Source organism: Parus major, chromosome 5 (assembly GCF_001522545.3).
Source record: "Parus major isolate Abel chromosome 5, Parus_major1.1, whole genome shotgun sequence".
NCBI classification, from domain to species: Eukaryota; Metazoa; Chordata; class Aves; order Passeriformes; family Paridae; genus Parus; species Parus major.
Window position 1 is genome coordinate 10,336,286 of NC_031774.1, and position 24,630 is coordinate 10,360,915.

At 39.1% G+C, this 24,630-nt stretch overlaps 1 protein-coding gene across 1 annotated transcript; it reads left to right on the top strand.

The window, feature by feature from the left end:
* The first annotated feature begins 10,101 nt into the window (after positions 1–10,101).
* FANCF (FA complementation group F) lies at positions 10,102–11,465 on the top strand. The gene has a single exon (XM_015629742.3). It carries the CDS (start codon positions 10,111–10,113, stop codon positions 11,188–11,190), a length of 1,080 nt encoding a protein of 359 aa, XP_015485228.1. The 5' UTR covers positions 10,102–10,110; the 3' UTR covers positions 11,191–11,465.
* The last annotated feature ends 13,165 nt before the right edge of the window (positions 11,466–24,630 follow it).

Consider the following 24,630-nt stretch of genomic DNA (forward strand, 5'->3'; position numbering starts at 1 on the left):
AACACTGTATAGTACAGCAAAGGAGCGGTGTCTGACAATTTTGAGATGTTTTCAGGATATTAAGGCAATGAAAGTGAATAATCCAAATTAGTTCTGTTATTAGAACTCAGACATCTATAAATAACTCCATACATAGTTGTCTTGCATAGAGTTTATATATGTTTTTATGTAAATGAAAAATATAACCAAATACGACATGAAAATGTGTTGGCAAGTTACTTTCTGTTGGGGGTTAGGTGACCTTCTTTGAGTTCTGGCTCACCTGTGGAATTTTTTTACCCATTAGTTGCAGGGAAAACCTGACTGCTGGTACTTTGTGGGTGCTTGAGAAACACAGAGTTCGGCTGGGCCCAGGGGGGAAGAGGGGCACGAAAAGGGAGGGTGGGGACAGATTTGATGGCTTCTTCAGCTTCAGAGAACTACACTTGCTGGTGGGATCTGTTGCTGCGGAGAGAAGGGAATTTGCCATTACCCAGACAGAGCTGCTTCTTATTTTCTTTTTCTTTTTCTTTTTCTTTTTCTTTTTCTTTTTCTTTTTCTTTTTCTTTTTCTTTTTCTTTTTCTTTTTCTTTTTCTTTTTCTTCATCGTCTTCTTCTTCTTCTTCTTTGTCTTCTTCTTCATCTTCTTCTTCGTCATCTTCATCTTCTTCGTTGGTGGGCCTCTCACCCCCTGTCCTGCCGGGACGTGAGGCGATGCCAGGCACTGCCACGGAGCTGCTGATACACCTCAACCACCAGCCCGGGATCTCTGCTCATTTCTGCCATTCCAGCTGAATGTTCCTCAGAGCCCTGCAGGAGCACCTGGACTGACTGCCCGAGGGAGTTTGTGAAACAAAGCCTCTCCTCCATCCCTTCCCGTCTCAGCCGAGAAAGCTGTCACGGGTACCCTGGTTCTATTTTGTTGTTAACGCTGTAGTTATTGTTGCTTGTTTGCCTCATTATACATATTAGTAACGAACTGTTATTTCTATCCCCAGATCTCTGCCTGAGAGCCCCTTGGTTTCAAAATTAAAATAATTTGGAGGGAGAGGGTCTACATTTTCATTCCAAGGGAGGTTCCTGCCCTCCCTTCCAGACACCTGTCTTCCAAAACCAAGACACAAAAGCACACAGCTCAACACTTTACCATTCATAAGCTGAGCAACCCTAAGGCATGCTCTTACCCCACAACACACATAAGTTAAAAATGCATTAACACAAACAACCTCAGGTCAAAGTAGTTGTAGCTAATACACACATGACAACTGGAACTGGTTTTTGGAGTGCATACATGATCATTTAATAAGGCTTATGTGCTGCAAGGAACTTTGAATGTCTGTACTAACTTCACTTCTAATTGATTATACATACAGAAAAAGGTGACTCCATTTGCTACCCAATTACACTTACATTTATGTCTATGATACTGAAAAGCTATACTCTAGCTTAGCAGTTTTGCTGGCATAGTTCTGACTCATAGTATCAAAATCAGAAATTAAGCTAGGCAGCAAAATCTGTCTTTTTATATAAAAAATTCAGTTTTGGTATAGCCAGACATAGGTGAATTAGAGTGAGGTTTAGGTTACCTTAATGACATATTATATATAGCTTTCTTTCAACATGCTGAATCAATTTTCACTCTTGCGCATTGCAAAACTGATGCTTGGCCATTGACCCCAGTTACTAAAATCATAACTTAATGCATCACAAATGGGCTTTGTTACTAATACAATGGTACACTATGTTATAAATTCATATTGTGATATTGGCTTTTTGCAAGTATTAAGATGAATGTTACATGCTTTTGCTATGTCTTTTTATTTTTCTCCTGCTAGCAAGTTTTAGGCATAGGTCAAGAAGAATTTTGAATGTTAGGGCTGGGTCCTGTCTGTACAAATCAAGATAACCCCAGTGGAAAAGATGATGAGGCCCAGGCTGCTATCAGCACTGACCACCTGCAGAGGAAGGAACCCCAGCCCAAATAAAATGGTGATAAGAAAGAATCAAGCTTCTACGACGCGTGCTCTAAAAAGGTGGACCTGAGGAGTGGCTATTCAAATGAGTTGTTGGAAAAGTTTGAATATGCATTAAACTCCTACAGAAAAATGGGATAAATGGAGTGTTCTGAAGATACTAGGTGTGCTCTTGGCAGAGAGCCAGGCACCTGGCCATTTTAACCCTCTGCTTTATTATCTTTGTCTCCTAATTGTCTTTTTGTTTATATTAAACCTCTTAAAATCTATTAAGCGAGTGGACCTCGTTTTTCACAACTACAAACAAGACTTAGAGGTTTCAGGGGAAATTCCCCTAACGACAGATATGCCTTTTGTACCATCTAAGGCACATGTTGATGTACAAATTAGTAGCTTGTAGTGGTTTAGATTTGCCAATTTCATTTTCCCGGCCAATGCACCAAATAAATGTAGTGGTTTTAAAGCAGTAACTAAAAAAATTACTAGAAAACTTACTTATTTCTTGCTGTGAGATATGGATTAGAACAAAAGCAAATCAGGCTTAAAACTTAAAAGGAATAAAGAAAGTTTATTAACAAAACTACAAGAATAAGAACACCAGAATAAAAGCTCCAAAAACTCTTTTATTCCCCACTACCCACCATTCCCTTGTTCACATGACAACATAGAGACAAAAAACATTGGAACTTTGGGGTTTAAAACAGTCCCAATTCCTGCTAGAGTCTTTTCATCGGCCTTTGTAGAGAAACAGAAATCTTCTTCTGCTAATCTATGGAGTTTCTCACAAGAAAACTATTTCTGTTATAGCTTTCTATTTCTCTGATGCCAGCTGCCCAGAAATCCTGTCATCAGTTCACTCCTCCCATTTCACATCACTCTGAGGTGTGTATGGGTCAATGAATCTAGGGATGTCATTTTTAAGGATGAGTTATTCAAAGGCAAAAGTTCTCTTCATCTGTCTCTGTGAACCTCCCTGGAAACTGTTTTCTCAATGCCCCTCAATGCCTCAAATCTTCGCTTCACTCTGTTCCAGCACCTCACTGTATCACAATTACTCCACCTTTTGCTCAAAATCCACACTTTAAACACTCCATTCCTCCCACTATACTCTGTCATGAATTAAAGGAGTTTTTTCAGAACACTATTGTCCATCTCCATAGCTTTAACAGAAAAATATTTCAGCTTAATTAAAGCATCTCCTTATTCTCTCTTCCCCATCTAAAACTTAACTCTTCACTGTCTTTGATGATTTTATGATGTCTTCTTCATGTTGATTCTCTCTCTCTCTCTGTCTCTTTGGGAAAAAGGAGTAATCTGTACGTTTTATCTAGGTAGTAAAAGAATTAAAGTCTTGGAAAGCTGCAGATGTTCATGGTGTCAGGTTTCAGTCCAGCAGCAGAAACTACAAATTAAGGCAGCCCAGCTGGCTGTGTTTCCCACCCCACCATCCCCCCCCCACCCTCTGCGGACTTGTCCGGCCTGGAGGAGGGGGAGGAGGCCGAGACAGAGCCTTGTTACCTTTTCAGAAGCCGGAAACCAAAGAGAGCAAGAGAACTCTGGCTTTACATCTTAAGGTGGCGTTCACAAGTTGATCTCACTTTTCAATGGTCAAAACTGCTGTCAATTCTTAGAAATGACTGATAATTGGTCAGGAGAAAAGACTCCTATCAGCCACCAGCAGCTTCAACTTCCTTAGCTCCCAAAGCTATCTTAAAGGTAAAGTCACCCCATGACATAGATTTAACACCTTTATTATGCAATTTGATCTGTTCTTATACCAAAACCCCACCACAGCTTTACTCTTTTTTGAGATATTGAGAGATTTCATTGACACATAAAAAAATAAATCGAACTACCTCACCAGAAGATATAGAAGGGATGATAGATAATGGGCAAGACTAATAACCTCAGTTTTCCACAGAGTTTGTTGCAGAAATAGAAAGAAATTCTACAAGAATGGTTCACAAGTTTAGAGTCTTTGCTTCATGTAAGATAAGAGTGGCAAACTTGTGCCTAATACACAATTTGAGGCAGCTAAACAAATCTCCTTACAGTTAGAAAGTGAATATTAGTGCCAGAAATATAGATGATCATACATCTCTCTCTTAATGTATTCATTTTTATAATTTACAGTAACACCCCCTTACCTAAGGAAAGACCATTCCAGAGTTTTACAGTGCAAGTTAGAATGAGTAAACAATGTCCTAAATTTCTGTTCAGGAGAAATAGTATAACCATTATATAGCCAACATGACTTCTTAGAGGAAGGAAAATATAACAATGAAATCCAGACTTCTGGCTACCTTGACCAATTTTGCTTCAAAACTGATATTTCCTGCCAAGGTGAATTTTACTTGCTCCATAACCAGAGTGAAAAAACTCACTAGTTCCATAAATCTTCATAGGAATCTCTACTTGATTAATTTTACTTGACTTCTCAGTTTAGATAAAACAGCACAGTAATTCATATTAAGTGCAAAGCTTGTGAAACTGTTTTCCAGTGCTTCACTGAAAACTGGGCTTGTTTTCAGGGAGCTATGAAAATAACTTTCCATATTTCTGCATCTCACAGACACTTCTATTAATTCCTCATCAATTTTCGTTGCTATGTATATTAGTAATCATAAACTGTAATAGAGGAACATTTACTATAGCTTAACACAACCATAGATGAATACCCTCAATCTTAAGTTAAATTTAAATTAAAAAATTTAAGTATTAAATTTAAATTTAAAACTCATAGATTAATACCTTTATTTCAATGCTCATTTTAAATATTATATTAAAAAAATATGTAAAATAGACTTTACTGAGGAAAACCAAACAAAATAGCAAAACAGAAACAAAACCTACAACACAAGAAACACTGGCCACCCCTAGTTCATACTATTGCATCGACTTAGAAGAAGCATACAGCGGACATCTAAACAATTCAATGTGTTGTGATTGTAAATCTGTGCTCTAGCCTATCATTTAAGATACACCCTGTTCTCTCTTCTATTTTCTTCTTTGCTTTCAAGTAAGACAAAACAAAGGTTATTTTTTCAGATTGTGTAATGAAGTGATAATTCTTTTGCATGATTTTCTTTAAGACATCATCATGAGTTTCACTTCTTGTTAGGTAAAAATAGACTGCATAGTATATGTAACATGAAATACACATCCAAACACACAATAAAACAGTATAAGAGACTACTACAAGCATCATTAGTAGAGGGAGCAGGTTGATATCAAAAAAACAAAGACCTATGTAAAGCCTAGAAGTAAACTTTTGGGTTCTTTTTAAAAAAGTAATCAAACAGGAAAGCACACTCTGCAAGCAGCGCTATCTGAAAATCCACTCATCATTCTATCCACCCTATCTCTGTGTTCTTACTGTATCTCCTGACATCCTAAAATTAACTTTCCCTTTTCTATTCCCTTCCCCAATACTAACTCTCTACCTCAACTCCTCAGTCTCTCAGTACTCCCTTCCCAAGTATATCCCAACTATCCTAAGGTGTTCCTCAGATAGAAAACCAACTCAGCACTGTACAGGTATTTTTAAACCATTCCTATACAACTCAGCAATACCATTAGGTAGCAACAGTCTTAGTATGAGTTGATAGACAGTAAGTAAAAATTTAGATCATTAGTAATAATGCTGATTACTAAGGAAGAATCCTATGGCTATGCAAGCTATTACTTAGCTAGATCAAAGACTGGTCATAGAAAAGAGAGCATTAGCTCTTAAAAATCATAGGTAAGAAAAAAATCACATTTTTAAATTTAATTTGATTGCTACATGCTATCACCACCATCAATCAGCAGATCAATCAACTGATAAATAGATCCCACTCTTGCAGTGAAAGATCCTAAAATGCATTCTGAGAATGGTCAGAGTCTCAAATAATAACACAAACTTCAGAGAAAAATGAGTTCCTTTAATGATGTGTGTAGAGAAAGAATTATGAGTTTTATGGGCTACTGTGCAACAGAATCATAATCATCTCACTGACACCTTGTTTCTTTTATTGTTCTTTCTAATGAATTCTAAAACTAATGCAAAACTCTGCTGCTTCTTCACATTAGGCTCTATTTTTCATTATATGCATCATAATAATGACAGAAGACTCCAAATGCAGCTGCAATACCTAGAAATACAGAAACATCTTTTTGCATTATCTATTTTATTACAAAGATGTCAACCTGTGCCCTTTAGATGAAAAATGCTGATATTTAGAATTTTCATCCTAAGTTAAAAAAAAAAAAAAAGCTGAAATATCCAGAGTGTTGGTAAACTGGAAATTAAATTTTTCAATCAGCTCTCCACTAGAACACACAAGCCATCTTCTCTCACATGCAAGAGTATTCCTGATAACTTTTTCCCAGACTACTTAGATTTTCACTACTTAGATTTTTGTTAATTTTCTAATGCTGCAAATGTGATTATTTGATTTCTTTCAAATGAGACATACAGAGACATTCACAGGATATAAATCCGTATGCTTTATCCAGTAAAGAGGAACAGTAATGCGAAAGATTTGTTGTGAAAAGTTATCTGATGTAAAGAGAAATATCTTTTCTTCTTTATGCTTCATGTCATTGAAGCATATGCATCTCCGAAAACATCCCTACCAAAGTAAAACATGAAATTCACTGAAATAGTTTTCTTCCTCTGTACTACAACCCTTCATTTGAGATGTGTTGTATTAAACCAGAGAGGCTTTTATATACATGCATATATGTTACATAATATACACCATATATATAATGTTCAATTATATTCCAACCACTCTAAATTTCTGTCACTTTTTCATTTAAGTAAAACACAAAGTAACATCCCAAAGTACTATGCTCAACTGTATGTAACTGCAAAGTTTGCACATTCCATGCATTGGAATATACAGGTAAGTCAGATGATAGGAAAGTATGAAGTTATTAATTACAATAGCAATTCCATTGTTAACAATGCAATAAATTTCTAGATGAGAGACATTGTAGCCAATTTTATGTTTGTAGAATTGTAGTCACTTTTATGTTTAACAGCTAACAGAAAACTTAAAAAGAGATTTTTTTAGGGAAAATCATATATTTTAGAATGCTACCTTAAGATACATTCTATTCATAGACATGAGCTCCTTCAATCACAAACAAGGGCCATAGAATTTCACTCAAATGCCTGTATTAGGCCCTTAACCTACAGGTGACCTAGAGCATCAAGCCTACAGCTTCATGTTTTTTAAAGTAAGAAATAAGAAAAATAAGAAATAAGATAAAAGGACTGAAATAAAAAAATAGGACTGAAATAAGAAAATAGAATAATAACTCAGATGAGAGATCTGTTTTAGAGGGTGTACTTGAGAAAATTTTTTACTAAGCAATCATTTAGGGCAATCTACAAGAGGGTCTAGAGAAGGGGGCCTAGTATCTAAACCCTTACTAACAAATTCTTAATCTGTCTTTTGCTTTATTTTCGAAGTGTGACATGAATTAGAGAAGCTTTTCACCATCAGCTTTGGCGTTACTTTTAGGGCAAGGACCTGTGGACATGAGATAAGGTCTCTGTAACGTTCTATTTCTTCTTGCCTCCTTTGGGCTCAGTTCCTTGTGGATATAACTTTTCTCTAGTCTCTCAGCCTCCTTTGGGCTGAATTGTCCTGGGATCCTCCTTCATAGGGAGTCCCACTTATCTCAGCCCTTATGATTTGAAGAAAACTCCCGAGCTCGTTAGAATCTTGTTTCTCATGTTTATTGAAGGATCTTTACAAAACTTAACAGGTCTCTCCAGGCTGGTTACAAGATCAATCTTTGCAATTTGGCACATTTCTTTCCTCTGATGGTACAAACAAGGCCTTGTGGCTCACTTTGTGTCTGATGCACAAAATGGCCTCGAACTACGCAGTTCTTTTATCTTTATACCTATTCTTACCCAATTAACAATAGACACGTATATTATTTTTCTTAAAGACCCAATGACCCATCACCTCTGTGATGCACTGCGGCATTTTCTATCCAATCACTTACTATTACCCAAAAACCTCTAGGAGATGAACATGAAGAAGAAAGAAGAAGGAACAAGGGACAACACCTTAAATCCTCCATCTTGTCTCCTGTTCTCTAAACTACTTTTTCACCCAGTGATTTAAAAAACTTTCTAATCTACTCATTTACACTTTTTCTATCTAACTTTAGCATTTGTTCTCATGTATCACCATGAAAACATGCCCATGAATTTCATATTATATGAAATTCAGTGTTTCTTTGAATTCTAGAACTAAATATTAAAAACAAGGGCACACACACTGTATCTCAGACTCCAACAGTCTCAGCATGTGCCTAGTGAGACACAGAATTCTAATGGGTTCGGTGGTTCTGTGCACATATTTCAGTTTTCCTTAGTGGAAAAGAAAGCAGGAGAAGCAAGTTGTTGACCTCTGTCTCATCTTTAACCCATGTTAGTTTGAAGTCAGAGCTACAAGTGTTGTGTCTTACTATCTAAGCTACCAAGAGTCCTTGCACACTCCATCACCTAAAAATCCAATTTGCTTATTAACAAAGTTGGAGAAAACTATTTGCAGCACTAGGATGTACAGAAGAGAACATACACTCTGCAAGAGGATGCATGCATCTCTTTCATATAGATTATGGTTTGCCCTACAGTATTGTAGCACACAGCATTATAGCTTGGTTTCTACTGCTGGTTCCTGCACTAAATTCCAGTCAAACCTCATTTGCTATGCCAAGTGTTGCTAGTGCTTTTCAGAAAGCTAAAGGAGTTGCTTGGGCAGGTTGGCAGTATTGTCCTCATGACTGGCCATGTCCTGGCAGTCTGGGTGGGTGAGAAGGGTGTCCACCCTGCTCTCCTGGGCATTGCTACAGCCCAGCTCAGCCAAAGGCACCAAGGGTACCATGGGCTCACTAGGCAGTCACCATGCCACTCCGCTGCCTCCAGACCTGCTCCAGTGGCTAGGATTGTGCCACAGGGCTGCCAAACTTCCAGAAAAATATCCGGCAGCTCACAAACCTTCCAGCTCCAGCACCTGGATGCCCTGCTGTAACCCTGAGGAGCAGAGGCACAGGGTGCATCTGTGCGAACTGCAAGAAGACAGATCAGCCTGCTCACTTCCACACTCTGAGGGGACACATAATGTAGCTCTGTCAAGGAGATGGAGGGATAGAGCCTGTAACCCAGCTTAGTGTAAGTCCTTGAGGCAGTAGACATTAGGCAAGCACCTGAGAACAGTCACCCTGACACGTAGGCTGTGTCAAGTCATGCCTAACTTGCTTGCGTGTAAATTTGTCCTTCAGCTAGCAGAGGTGGAGGTAGAGGAGTCACTTCTTGTTACTGTAGAGAGGAGCTGTTAAAGTGTTTCCACCATGTTCGCTTGGGCATCTGGGAAATGCCAGCAGCGCCGGTGCCCAGGCAGCCATTGCAGGTGTCTGCCATTATCCCTGCAGGCAGCCAGAGGCTTGGCGCAGGTACTCTGATAAGGCCTGGTACCCTGGGGCATCGCTAATGAGCAATGAAACCATTAATTGGTGGGGTAGAAGGGTGAGTCCAGCCCTTGGCAGAACAGAGCCGTGGGTAGTGATGGGCAGTCCTGCTCCGGGCTGAGCTTGAGTGTGGCTGCCTTCCAGGGCCTGAGCTATCATTGAAATTTGGAAGTAACCCCAAAGGTGGGGCAGAGGGGCTTTGCTCCTGAAGAGGTTTATTTTTTTAGGGGATGGTTAGGAACACTATGCTGTGTTAGGAACACTATATTCTGTGTCTCTTAGCATACAGACCGGCCGGTCGCGGGAGCTGATTGTTCTACTCTGCTGTAGCTTCACTTCACGCCCAATAGTTCTGGGCGACCCTATAATAAAGAAATAAAGCTACTGTAGAGGGCCCAAAGGAGGGCAAGTAAGATGGTGTAGGGCTTAGAGAAGAATGATTTACTTAAAAAAAAAAAATTAATCGTGCTCGGGTTTTATAATTTTAATTCAGCTCACTTTCCCACTCCTGGCTGGGTGATCAGCCGGAAGGTGAGTGACTACTCCTTTAACAAAAGCTGGATCCGCATCGGATTGACGTCCCGCTCAGCCAATAGAGTTAGAAATGCTATCCCTCCGCGGCTCGGGTTGGCCCCGGCTCCCGGCGGGAACCCGCTCAAACCTGTAGCACCAAGGCTGGGACATGGAGGTTGTGGGGGGACAGGTGGAGCAGCTGCCGGTGCTCCTGGCTGTGTCCCGCTCCGCGTTGGTGCGGGACTGGGACTCTCTCACTCTGGACAGGGCTCTAGAGTGGACTCGGTATTTCCAGCACCTTTATGACCGGTTCCGTGCCCGGCCCCAGCTCTGGGAGGCCCTCGGGCGGCGGCTGCGCCGGTCTCAGCCGTACCCTCTGCTCAGCTTCCCCACACTGGGCCGCTGCACACAGCTGTTGGGGCTGGCGCTGCTGGAGAACCGCGCTTTGCCGCCCGCCGCCTGCCGCCGCCTGCTCCGCAATCTTCTGCAGCCTCCCAGCGCGGGGACCAGCCCTGACCCCGGCTTCCCGGAAGTGGTCGTCCGCCGCAAGGCCGCGGCCTGTCTGCTAGCGCTGTCCCGCCGCCCTCCCCGGCGTCCGCCCGGGCCAGAGCCGCAGCTGCAGGCGGAGGCTCAGCTGCTGCTGAGCCGACTGCAGGAGGAGGGGCAGGAGGTCGGGGAGGCTGCTGGGCAGCTGCATTGGCTGTGCAGTGTTCTGGAGCAGCTGCCCCAGCCCCGCGCCTTCGAGGTCGTGGCGGCGGCGCTGGCTCTGCTCAAGCAGGGACGTGGCACTGAGCAGGCTGGCGACAGGGATCGAGATGGGAGCAGCAGTCTAGACGGGTACCAGGCGAGTGCTGCAGGGGACGAATGCACCGCTGGACTCCTGTTTTCCTGGCTGTTGGGCAACCAGGAGCGATTTTCTGCCTTTTGCCTTTACCTCCCATATTCCCATCTTGCCTTCCTAGCTGGTCACTATTCCCAGTTAAGCAGGTCTTATTTGGACCTCTTAACCGGTTGGGGAAGCCACTTGATTTATGACCCCTTGCAGGGACGGTGGGTTAAAAGTTGCATTGAAAAAGCTGAATTGTCTTGGGAAGAATTAAGGGAGCGCTTCATCTGCCTCTGTCAGGAATCTACACTGCTTAAAGAACAAACCCAAGCTGCTTTGCAGCTCCTGAGGACACAAGATGGAGACTTCAAAGTCTGTGGCCTAAGTGTGTGGACTGATTTACTGATGGAAGTAGGCTACTAATGCATGAACACAAAAGCAGCATAAAAACTTATAAAATCAAGTAAATCTGGTTAACTATTTGATGTGAAAGGCAAGACTGCTACACTTTACTTTGTTGAAAACCAAATGTTACTGGTGATCACAATGATTCTGACTGCATCTGTTTTTGAGGTGTTTTAGGGAAGCCTGGTGTTTTCTTGTAATTGTGCTGTCATTTCTGGTGAACACAGAAATTATTTTTTCTTTTCACTACTTGATTAATTATCTAATAAAATGAAAATCCTTTCTGTCTCAAACATGGAGTAGTTTTCTGTTTTGAAAATAAATGAGTTCAGATATGGTGAGGGTAGTCATTTTTCTAAATGTTGGAGGCTGAGCAAAAGTTCAAAGGGCGGGCAGAGTTTCAAATGTGAAAAACACAAATTCAGGGTTCCTTTAGTAGGGGTTGTCTTCATTGGCTGGCTGCTCTGGTGGCCATGTTGTTGCTTCTATAGCTCTTTTGCACTACTTAACCCCAGGATCAGTGAAGAAACTGAGAGGAAGTCAACTGGAAAGCTTCATGAAAAGTTCTCAAAAGCCCTTATTAGTTGCTATATTATTTGATAATATGCAAGTATTTCTTAAGAAAATGGCAGTAAAATGTAGGATATTCTGTGTGGTTTTCTTCCCATTTCCGTAATTTATTACACCACTCATTGCTTTGTGAAGCAGAAAAGTGAATGAACAACAAACTTTTTTTATCATATGTATATATAATGTAGGTATTTTATATATAAAATATATAAATATGTAAATATAATATAGAAATAAAGTTTTATATATAAAACTTTGTTTATATGTTTATACAAAATATTATATAATTGTATGTATAAGATATGTGATATATAGTATATATAACACTTCCCCCTTTATTATTTTATCTGTTTCTGTGAGGAAAATTGAACAGGGTAGTTTCTACCTTTCCACTTTCATTAAAGTAAGTACTGTAACACAGAAGCAAACTAGTATTACCAAAAGCAAGCACTTTTAAGAGAATGGTCAAGGAAGGTGAGACAAACATATGGAACTACTGCCAAAAGAGTTGTTAATCTTTCGTGTGGATATCAGGAAAATTAATCCACAAATACCAGATGTTTATGTCCAAAAGGGAGACAGAGGAGTCCTTTTATTTTATTCAAATAAAGGGAGAGGCCATGGGACATTCCCCTGGGGTCTCTCAAATTTTTGGAAGGCGCAGCCTCCATTTTGTCCTAATTTCTGGCTGTATGCCCATTCTCTCTTTCCCCATAGGCTGAGGTACTTGAGAGGTACAGGCTTCCTGGAACACCTGATACCTGGGACATGCCCCCCCCCCCCCATCATGCATAATCCCTTCTTAATTCTTAACTCTTGTGGAATTTATGGTTTTTCCTCAGTCTCTTTCATCCATTTCAATGGAATCCATCCCATTGTTTCTGTTATCTCTCAGTGACAGTTTCATTTTATCAGCAGGCTCACAGCTTGTTTGTAAAGACAAACCTGTCATTCCATTTATGGAGGACCTGTCAGTTTCTGTAGACCATATTCTTATAATTTCAAAATGAATTGAGGCAAAAGCCTTTTAGGAGGGGTTAGAAGATTCTTCACTTATAAGCTTAAAAAAGCAAACAAGCTATTAAATGTATGAACTGTATTGAAGCTAGAATAGTAATTTGTCTTGCAGTAAGAAATAGTATATATAACTATGGCAGATATGGTATGGTCTGGTATGGTACAACTAGGGTGGGAGGAATTTTGTGGTTTTGAAATGGAACAATTAGTATAAAGATTGAATATTTTTAGTATTCAATATATTATTTTGAAATTATGCCTACTTGAGCTTCTATGGAATCACAGACTTAATAAGTTCTTATTCTTCACCTATTCTAAAACAGAAGATATGGATGCTAAATCTGAACCACAGTGCCTGTACAGATTACAGGCCGCACAGCTCCTCAGGCTTGCCTGAGAAAGTAGTCTGGGAAAAACATGAGAAGGAATTAAAACAATCCTCAGGGACACAAAACAGCCTTGCAGGTGTTGTTTTGTGTTCCTTGTTTTCCTTGCAGGAGAAAGTCAGGGGGATGGTGAGCCCCACTGACCAATGATGGTAATGTAGCAGTTTACTAACCAATAAGAGTTTCCTTTCTGTACTTTCCATGTATCTGTCTATAAAACAGGCCTGGAGCAATAAACTAGGATATTCTCTTGTTCTGACTCCCTTGAGAGTCTGTGTCGTTCTTTCCCGCCGTTCCCAATTAGAATGACAAGAAGAGATGGGGTTAGCAACTTTTATATAGTTAGAAGGACATGCTACTAACCTATAAAAAATACAACTGTTTTCTTTGTATTCCTTGCTATGTCATATCAGTGAGACAATGAAGTTATGGAGATCTGTGGATGAATGTATTCTACAAGTACAACTGTGGCAGTTGTCTCCCTCTTAAATGGAGCTGTTGCCCCTTCTGGAACTTGAAGTCGGTCTTAAAAGACACCAATGTCAGTGGACCTCCTGAGTCAGTATTTCTGTGGTACCAAAAAAAGAGAAATGTCTGAAATCTGTCAGTGTTTAAAACTGCCTAGAAGTATAAAGCATGAAGTTTGAATTTATGTTGTCTAGCCACAGTTCCCTGTGTTATATAGTTTTGGCATTTGGTGTGGAAACTCTGGACTTGAGCTTGCTCTTAACACTTTTAACAGGCATAAGATTTTTTTTGTCTGTTAGAATACTTTCTGCTATCAGAGGTTCCTAATGGATAATATACCAAAGAAACTAGCCAAAGTTATTTGCTTCTCTCCAGATATACATTAAGGGTGACTATCAAATATTGCAATAACAAATATAAGGTTTGTCAACTACCTACTGTTCCCAGGTATCTGAATCTCTGGGACCTGAATCTCTCAGGCATTCTGGGAAGCCTGTACCTCTCAAGTACCTCAGCCTATGGGGAAAGAGAGAATGGGCATACAGCCGGAAATTAGGATAAAATGGAGGCTGCGCCTTCCAAAAATTTGAGAGACCCCAGGGGAATGTCCCATGGCCTCTCCCTTTATCTGAATAAATTAAAAGGACTCCTCTGTCTCCTTTTTGGACATAAACATCTGGTATTTGTGGATTAATTTTCCTGACAGTACTATTCAGGTGAATATGCAATTCTGATTGTGACAATGCATTAGCATGATTTTTTTTTTTTTTCACACAAGGCTTCTTTCCCCCAGCCCTTTCCCAAATAGGTGAATAAGGGTCTAATGTTCTTTTCAGTGAGTGTGAAGGATGATTTTTTTTTTCTTCTCGTGTGTAAGAGAATAATTACTAGGTCACAAAGGCAGACTAATATTTTAGTTACATGGAAGTAACATTTTCAGATGTTATTTAAGTAGAGAGTTAAAGTTGTATGGCTAATTTTAGTTCTGCTGAGTCTGAAAAATAAAAGATTTAAAGCTAAATTCTATTCCTTGTGAATGGTTTGGATAAATGACCCATTGCAGAGGGCCGGCAAAGGTCCTACATCATAGCTATTCAGAATACAGCAAACAGCAATAGCATGGGTACCATTGTCTTGGTTTGGAGGACAGGTGTCTGGAAGGGAGGGCAGGAACCTCCCTTGGAATGAAAATGTGGACTCCCTCCCTCCAAATTACTGTAATTTTGAAATAAAGGGGCTCTCAGGCAGAGATTTGGGGATAGGAATAACAGTTATTTACTAGTATGTATAATGAGGCAAACAAACAATAATTTCTACAGCATTAACAACAGAACAGAACCAGGGACCCCGTGACAGCTTTCTTGGCCAAGACAGGAAGGGATGGAGGAGAGGCTTTGTTTCACAAACCCCTTGGGCAGTCGGTCCCGGTGCTCCTGCAGGGCTCTGATGAACACTTAGCTGGAACAGCAGGAGTGAGCTTAGTTCCCAGGCCAGTGGCTGAGGTGTATCAGCAGCTCCGCAGCGGTGCCTGGCACTGGCACATCCCGGCAGGATAGGGGATGCGAGGCCCACCAACGAAGAATGAAGAAGAAACAAAAACAGCATCTCCATCTGGGTGATAGTGAATTCCTGTCTTCAAGCTTCAACAACTCCCAGCAAGTGTTCTGCTCTGAAGCTGAAGAAACCAGCCAGCACCAGCTGCCCCCACCCTCCCTTTTTCCTACCCCTCTTCCACCCTGGGCCCAGCCAAACTCTGAGTTTCTCAAGCACCCTCAAAGTACCAGCAGTCAGATTTCCCTGCCGCTTATGGGTAAAAATTTTATTGGTGAGCCAGAACAAAAGGAAGGACACCTAACCCCCAACAACCAAGTACTTGAGAAGCTTGTTTATTTGTTGGGCAGAATTACAGAAAAATAAATAAAATGCAAGTGGAAGGGGTGAGGAAAAAAGATGGAAGGCTGCTCACTTTTGAAGTCCCACTGAGAAAGGGTAGCTTTCCCCTTCATCAGAACTGAATGGTTTTGCTACTGCTGGAGACAGCATTAAGTTGGTAATTTTGTGGTGAAAAAAAGATCAGAAGAGTTTTGATTTGATGTTGGCTGCTTTTCTAGAGCACTCATCCTCTGTGTCCACAGATGCCCATTGATCAGTGGTTTAACAGGCAAGAGTATTAAGGTAGTGAATGAGAAATTTAGTTGTGCAGGGTAGGAAACTGTTTATTTAAATAGGGGCTTGTCGTACCTCTAGAGGTAAGACCAAAGGAACAGTGTGCTCTGGAAAACTTAGCTTTTTATCAGGTAATAATTAATATAAATCCTTCTCATAGGCAGTTTGCTTTCAGTCTTGTATCTGTCTCATGAGGAATTAAATGCTATTTTTACCAAACACATCCTTCTTTATTCATCAGTTATGTGTCTTACTGAATTTCATATTAAGAAATTCTAGACAACCTGGAAAAAATGGCGTGTTTGTTCTTCCCTATGTATTTCTTTTTAAAAAGCCTCAGGATAAAGAAATGACTGTAGCAATGAACTAGACCAGAGATAAACACATAGATAAGGTGAATTCTCTTTGATCATTTTTCAAAGGTAGCCTGCAAAGATGTTAAGCTGGTAAAAGTAGCTACTGTTTCAATATTGAAGTCATTCATGTGCCCGCACTACTTTAATTCTTGTATGTCAGTACCTTAGAGTTACTTATACTATTTTAAATATTGAATTACATGCCAATAGTTTCCCATTGTGTCAGTTCTTTCTCAACTAGATATTTGTGTCCCTAAATCTTTAGAGTGGTTGGCATTTTATTTACAGTTAGTATTTGGATTCATCTCAGACACTAGAGGGTGGCAGCAGAGCCTCTCTGCACAGATATGCTTGGACTTCTGATCCAAGGGGAGAATCCAAGTTCAAGGGGTCATTTCTGGAAGCAGAAGAGATGCAGGGGGAGTTGTGGGGGCCGAAGAATCAGCCAGCAAACGAATTGTGGCCCTCCCTTGGAGAGCCAATCTTTGAACAAGATACTTTTGCTCATAGTGAGAAAGTATCCCACCCAGAGGCCTTTGCAGTCTGTATGTTGATTTGTTGTATCTCATTGGTTTTCTCGCTGTCGCTCTACCAAGTTACTTGTATCCTATTTGTTACTGGTTTCTTCCCACCCCTCTCTTTCCCTATATAAAGCCTGTTTGGAGAGCTTTTGTGCTGGGTTGCTTCACAGAGGGCCCTGTCCTAATAAAGGCTGATTTCTTTGTGGAATTGCTAGCCAGAGCTCTAGTCCTTTCTTCCTTGCATTGCCTGGAAGAAGCTGCTGCCAAGCCAGACACTGCTCACTGGGCCAAGAGAGGGACATGCCTGTGCCTCTGAGAGCCATCCTTCTCAGGATGCTTCTTCAGGAAGGTTGCGGCACTCCTACCATCTTGACCGCCACAGCAGGGAATAAGCACCCATCGTTGTGTTAGCCAGTCAGAAGTTTCCAGTTGAAAAATCCTTTTGAAAGTTTATTTTGTCCTTGCAATTCTAATTTCACTAGCTCTTTAATGTAATCTGGGATCAGGTAATAATATACACCATATCCTCTAACTGTCTCTATCCACAGGCCCATTTTATTAACAATATTAGGTATGCAGCTCTTAAATTCCTTTTCTATTACATGATAAATTCCATAGTATTATGTGATCAATTTACTGTAACACTGAACTAGTGTATTTTACCAGAAATCATACCAGTATGCACTGAACAGAAAATGTAGCAATCAAATTATGATTCTTGTCTTGAACTGCACCTTCCTATTATATTTCTTCCTCTAGGAAGAATGTTCAGGATGATTGATCAGACATGTGCTATTCATAGCCTGTAGCTCACAAACACACTAATCCCTATTTAGCATTTGATAAAGGGCTATTTGGATTTTTGGCAATTGTCTTGAATGTTAAATCCCACCACAAAGATTGTTTGAATGTTTTCCTAAGGATAATTTTCAGTAATAAAATATGTACCGCTTTTACCTACATATTTGTATCATAGTTCCTCTTTTGGTGTGTAGGACTCAGAACAGGAAATCATAATTGTGGTCTTGAGTTCTTGTGCATAGTTGTTTGCTCAAAATGAAGTTAGCAATGGAAGAAAATGATTATGTGCTTTCTATCATAAAAGTAATTTCACTTTCACCCATAAAAGTAAGTCAACAATGCGAGACTGTTTGCTATATGATTCAATTATCAGCTAAATACCTAGATAAATACTTGGTTTTAATGCTGAATAACTTGGAAAAAAATTGTATCTGTTTTGCTCTTATAGGAGGAGATAATGAATCCTCTTTAAAGACCAATAGGTTGAAATGTAAATGCAGCCTTTCTTTCCAATACTTATAGGCAGTGAAGTCATTAACGTTTTCTTATTAATGTAAATGAGCTAGGTAAGAACAATTGATTTCTTCTAGGAATTAATTGGACATGATCAGTCCCTAAAACAAGTGTGACAACAAGGTCATTCATCAGCTGCTTAACGTTGCAATAGCCTAAGCTTGCCCTTTCAGATAGGAAAAGATGCCAATCCCTGGAGAAAAGGCTTTTAAATCATTATTCTATTGACAAAAAATTGTGTACTGTTGTCTCTCACAGACTCATCATTCTTAATGTTGAGGTGAAAGTCGCTGACTTCAGGTATTTTATAATTTGCCTTGTTCAAGCTTTGCTTTTAGGGTAAAAATGCAAAGTATATATAGGAGACTAAGGGTCTTCTCAGCTATGCAGGGATCTTCAGGCATTGGAAGTGTTATGCAAACAAATGTCATAATTTAATTAATGTCTAGATCTTCTACACGCTTTTGAGATGATGGCATTTCTTAATTATACCAATGAAATAATCTGACCCATCACTTATTTGCTTTAAGTGAGTTTGAGCACTGAATTCACCTCCAATTTGCCAGTGTTTTGCTTTTTTTGTTAAGAGGTTTGCTTTCTCCCTAATGGAACAAAAACACCTTCCCTTTTATTCTTCATAAATGTGTACAAAATCCTGTTAAACTTCAAAGATAATATGCATCAAGGGAACACTAGGATGACCACCAATGCAGAAAATAATTTCTAGAATGTAAAACTAGAATTTCTTAGTACTGCTGAAGTAGTCAAGGACTTTCCCCTATTTTTAAATGAGTCAAAATTCATTAAGGAGACAACCTCCTCCACCTGCAAACAGTACCTCAAATCATCATTTAACCCAAAAAAGCACAAATAAGTTCCAGTAGCAGGAAATGAAAGCTTGAAACAGTTAAAAGCAAGATTCTTTTTTCTATAATAATAAGATTGTTAAGTAAATGGAATAATTTATCAATATCTTTTAGTGGTTTTCATTGCTTAATTGCAATCCTTTGCAATTCACACGCAAACACACTCTGTGTGTTCCTAAAATGTGCTTTTTTATTTGAAGCAAAAGATTTTTGGCTAGTAGGGCCAAGCATATGGCTTGGTGGGGAAAAAACGGGGAAGAAAAAAGAAAGGACTGTGGGTGCACTTCCCCACCATGAAATATGACATGCTGTTTCACACCTAATGAAGCTGATCTGTGAGCAGTGAGCATAGTGTAGAAAACAAGAGAGTAGTGTGGAGCATGTGGCTCACAATTACAAAACTGCAGTTGTAACATTGTGATGTGGTGATTGTTCAAGATTATTGGAGTCAATCCAATAAATGTGAGAAAGGTTTTATCTGCATCAAACTTAATACTGCTTCCTTTTGAAAGTAATTGATTTGAGGCACTGGCTGCAATTGATCTAGGTTGAGCATGAATTTTGGTGTGAAGTGTAACAGACAATATCCCCTCCAAAGCAAGAAGAAACACTGGACTTAGTTTTTGAAGACCATACAAATGTGTAGGACCATGCATTCCTATGAAAGAAATTTATTATGTGGAAAAAAAAAAAAATTAAGTGACTAAGGAATTATTCCTATGGTGTTAATTCTAGTAACATAAAATTCTCATTTCACACCATGCATCTATGTTAAGCCCTCTAAGATTTTATCTTTGTCCTATGGCTTTCTACATATGATAATTTTTATTCCTTTTCAATCTGAGAAGGGGAAAAATTACTTAAATAATTCTTCTCTGTGTTCGGTGATGTCAAAAATGTGTCGCTGACACTGCCAGTTCAAGACTGTTGGAAACATGAAATAAATTGCAAAGGACTAAAAGGAGCAATTTAAGAAGGTGCATTATCCAAACATATGCACATGCACACTCCACTAATCACTGGAATCTGGTTGAATCTGGAATTACTACAGTAACTTTCATGTAGTGGTTAGCATGCACTTGCCACTAATTACAATAGGAAAATACTGGACCCTGTACATGGCACTGACTAATTGCTCCCAGTGGTATCTAAGATATTTCACTGTTGTCATTATAGCCTATAGCAAAGTCAGGATATTTGAAAAGGTATGGTGTCTGCAATGTATTAAAGATATTCTATCCCTATTTATAGTCCAATTCCATTAATAGAAAATTCCAACAGAGAATGTTCACTATAGAAGTTTTGGCATATGGAACTTTTAAAGGCAGGTATGTTTATTTTATGGGCATTTAGAAAAAGCAATTAAAGCCACCTTGCTCATTAACCTTTCAGTTCCTTGTAGGGCACTTTAAGCACAAGAAAGTGATTGCATTTTGATTTGTAATGCTTCAGTGAACTGGCCCTCTTCTCTGGGTATATATGCATTGTAGTAGAGCACGAGTTCTAAACAGTTGCATGTGGGTTTTTTTCACCACGATTTAAGTGGTATGCTGATCAAAATTCTTTGAGCTCATGGATTGCAAGGGCCTTTTACGATGAACTTTGTTCAGTTCTTTTTACATTTACTTTGCAAAGCTATATCACATGCCATAACTGCATTATCATGGTTATTGTTATTTAAGAAAACTCAACAAATTATAAGCAATATCAAATCAAGACAATGATTTATAGAAATATAGCTTGATTTTGCACTATAAACCAGAAGAAATGTCTGTGTATTATTTCTCCATCACTGTGTATGATGTCCATAAGTCAACAAATTCTTACTCCTTTTAGAAGATATTGGAGGTTAGGAAAAATGCCAAGTTATATCCTATGTAGTTGGCCTAAGAAATGGATTAGCTGAATCAGAAATTTTATTTTAAAACAGTGTATGTGTTAGCAAAAAGGACATATTAAAAAGTTTTTGGGTTCTCAGAAGATAATGGGAATTAATGTCTGTTGGCAGAGATGATACTCTTATGTTAATCTTTTCATTTTCTTCCAACAACAATTAAAAATAATAGATAAAAAGAAACGTAAAAGGTAAAAGATTTTTTCCCCTGTCTTCTGATTACAGAAAAATAACCTTTGTGTGGGATGTATTTTTCCTTCAACCTTCAAAAGGGCATATCCAAATAAACCTAAAATGCAGAGCTTTTTAAAATGCAAAGGTTTTTCATCAACTTGGCAGCTGTGACATACAGTCATAACACACCTGATGTATCCTTATCTCTACTAAACTTTAGACACAGTGGCATTTTGCTCTATATGTTGAAATTCGTGACTTCAGTGTTTAAAGAACATTGCACATGTATGTGAGGTAAAATGTTCAGCGACTGATCAAGGTCTGGAAGGGATATTTTCCACCAGTATTAGAAGAGACCTTAGGTTTTAATTTCTCTTTGTATTTAGCTTCATATTTTGTAGTGTGAATTGTCGCTGCAAAGGTTGGAAATGTTGATTCTTTTAGTCTTCCCTTCTGAGCCTGTCACATGCATACAGCATGACTAAAATGGTTTGGTCCAACTAAAGCAACTGGTTTACAGAAGAGAAATTATGATATGTAATGGTAAAAATAAGAATTTCGTGTTATGTAAATTCCCATGCTATTTGTATTATTTTTACAAAATAACAGTCTATAGCCCTGCCTGTACTTCTGGACATACTGATTTTTTTAAAGCAGCATTTTTACTGCCACAACATGGTTTTGGGTTGTAAAATTCTTGATTTAAATGTAACACACTCTCAATTAAGAGTTATTATTGAAAAATCATATCTTTTAACTGAGTTCTAAAGAAAGTAAATAATGTTGGTGTCAGTCTGCTGAGTGAAACACAGAGAAATCAAATTGTGCAGAGTGAGATAGGGAGTTTGTGGCAATTGTCCACTTGATTCAGGTATTTATACTCCTGGGTCTGATTGTAAATCTGTCCTTATTTAAATAGGAGACTAAGATGTTTGGAATGTTTCACAGGGGTTCAAAAGCAATTCTTAAGAGAAAACAAATAGACATTTGATGTTACCAACAAAAGTTTTCATCATATGCACTGTTGTAGACTTCATTTTGGTGACTTATTCCTTTGGTATGCCTGTGGTAAAAGGTAATTAACTTCATATGAAAAAAAATGGAAAATGGTAGCTTTTGCACCACAGTGAAATGCTGAAATCTGAATGAATGATGAAGCTCTTAGAATTAGTTGCGACATTACTGTAGTGAACTGAGGGAGTGACCTGCCCTGAAGGAACAGGGCAAAGCAATAATGTTCATGTCCCATCTGTCAGGAAGGTGTAGGAGACATTTGTTGCATAACGACTGTCCCATTCACTGAAATATTATGGGGATTAGAAAATACCTTGAATAATTTATATACAACATCTCTGTTTTGAAACCATACATTACACTTCCCACAAACAGATTAAGCTGACATTCTGAACCATATGCATGGTAACATAATACTCATAATATATGAGTAACATAATACTTTCAAATTATATCTGCTGTGAGCCAATAAAATTAGTATGGGATACTACTCAACATGCTGGTTGGGCATATATAGAATTTGAGTCTATTTCTGCTGCTCAAATATGAATTTCTATGGTTCAATAACTGAGTTTTCAGCTAATCTAGAATTCCCACAGTGCTATAAGTTACACTCACTTAGAATTGAACTTCTTGAAATAAAAAATGTGATAATTTTAGATACACCATCTGAGATGGCATTTTTCTGTTACATCAGTTTTTATTTCTGTATGGATATTTTTCAAAATACCTTCACTGGTTGACTTCCAAACCAGTTACTGAACAGTTTCATTCCATTAGGGCTTTGTTTCTTTGGGTTTTGGGGGAAAGAGGGTGCTTCCTCTTTTGAGAATATCCCACTTATACAAAACTGTTGGCACTATTTGACTTCCGAGAACAATAGATCTGTTCAAGACAATGACAGGACAATAGGATTGTTTCTGTTATATTGGGATTGTTGGTTTCTGAGCCAAGAGAGATATAGCCAAGGCACAGTAGTGAGAAAGCCAGCTTCTTCATCAATCTGGGAACTGACACTAGGTTCTGTGTTAGCTCAGTTAGCTTCTGTGTCAGCGAAGTGTGATGGCAGTGCAGGGAATTGCTTTATATGACAGAAAATAAAGCTCTATCTGGAGAGGGGATTTTCAGAGCATCATGCCAGTGTATTTCAGTGATCCAGAGCCCTGAATTAGCCATTAAAGGGGATTCCTGATAACATTTCTGCTATTGCTGATACGTATACTTGCCAGAAAAGGCCCAAGAGACTATCATATAATTTTCTACAATGAAGAGAAGCCTGGGAAAAGTTAGATGGAGGGATGTGATCAATGACTGGGTTTTATTGATGATTATGGCATATGAGCATTCATGGAGCCAGACTGATGGCAGATTTCTTCTTTGGCAGCATTAAAGCAGCATTAAGTTTCTGGCATTTGGCAGCATTAAGTTTCCAAGAACTATAAATCTGTTCAAGACAATGACAGGACAATAGGATTGTTTCTGTTATACTGGGATTGTTGGTTTCTGAGCCAAGAGAAATAGAGCCAAGGCACAGTGGTGAGAAAGCCAGCAATGCACAGCTTCTTCATCAATCTGGGAACTGGCACAAGGTTCTGTGTTAGCTCAGTGGTAGCTTTGGTATATTTTCTGTGCAGCCTGCTGTGTGTTTAGGAGGAGCAGCTCAGCTTCTCTTCTGCCACAGAGGATAGTGCTTTCTGTTGGCTCTGCTTCCAGCCCAGTAAAGCTGAGTTTCCACAGACCTACCAGTTTTGTTGCTGCTGAAGGAGGTAGCCTGGCCTGCCTGCCCACTCTTAGGTGGAGCCCAAGTGTTTGTGTGGATATCTTTTCACTGGGGTGGGATGCCCTGCTATCCCAGCTGTCCCAGCACATCTTATCTCGAGTATGTGTGCTAGGGCAAAGGATGTAGGAACATATGGCTGGGGTAGGAGATATGTGCATCATTTTCTTGTGGCAATGTGAGTGGTTTATGCTTTGCTTAAGTACAGCATTTAGTGTGTATTTTCTTTATTTCTAACCAACAGTTTAGAAAAGGGATATACATTATGATTAAATGAAAAGCATTGGAAAGGAAGGGAGTTTCTTCTTTCACATTACTCCTTTGCAAAGATGCAGAAGATAGTCTGTCTTAGAGAATTATTGATGCAGACATTTAAGATGGGTAACATCTGAACAGTAAGTTTTATTCAGTTTTCAATCAGCTTAGATTTATTCTAAAAAGTGTGTTAATTGTATTTAGGTCGGTTATTTCCCTTTTTTAAAATTCTGTTTCACAATTTGGAAACAAAGTTATTTATTTTGCATTAAGAAAAAATACTTTATAGTGTACAAGTTGACTAGAGAAGGATATAAATCTAATGAATTAAAGAGGAGACTTAGCTTCATTCCATTTCACACCTTTGGAGGACTGGAACTGCGTGGGACACAAAGCAGTGATCTAATATCTGTTCAAGACCTTCAGGATTGACACATTTTAAAATTTGCTTTCTGACCATGAGTGTGTTATAACAACTTAAAGAGGTGTAACCTCATGAAAGTGAGTTCTTCCTACCTTTATTACTGTTTTAAACTTGTAGCAGAATTTAATACCACTAGATGACTTCGCTAATAAACTGGTTTAATTAAGCTTTCTCTCACACCTATACAAACACACCCCACGCAGAGCTCTTAGGTAAACAGAATCTGAAACATTTCCACGCTGTAAAATCAGTAGGT

Excerpts from the sequence above, each read along its gene's own strand:
- FANCF (XM_015629742.3), top strand. The coding sequence starts at position 10,111 with ATGGAGGTTGTGGGGGGACAGGTGGAGCAGCTGCCGGTGCTCCTGGCT.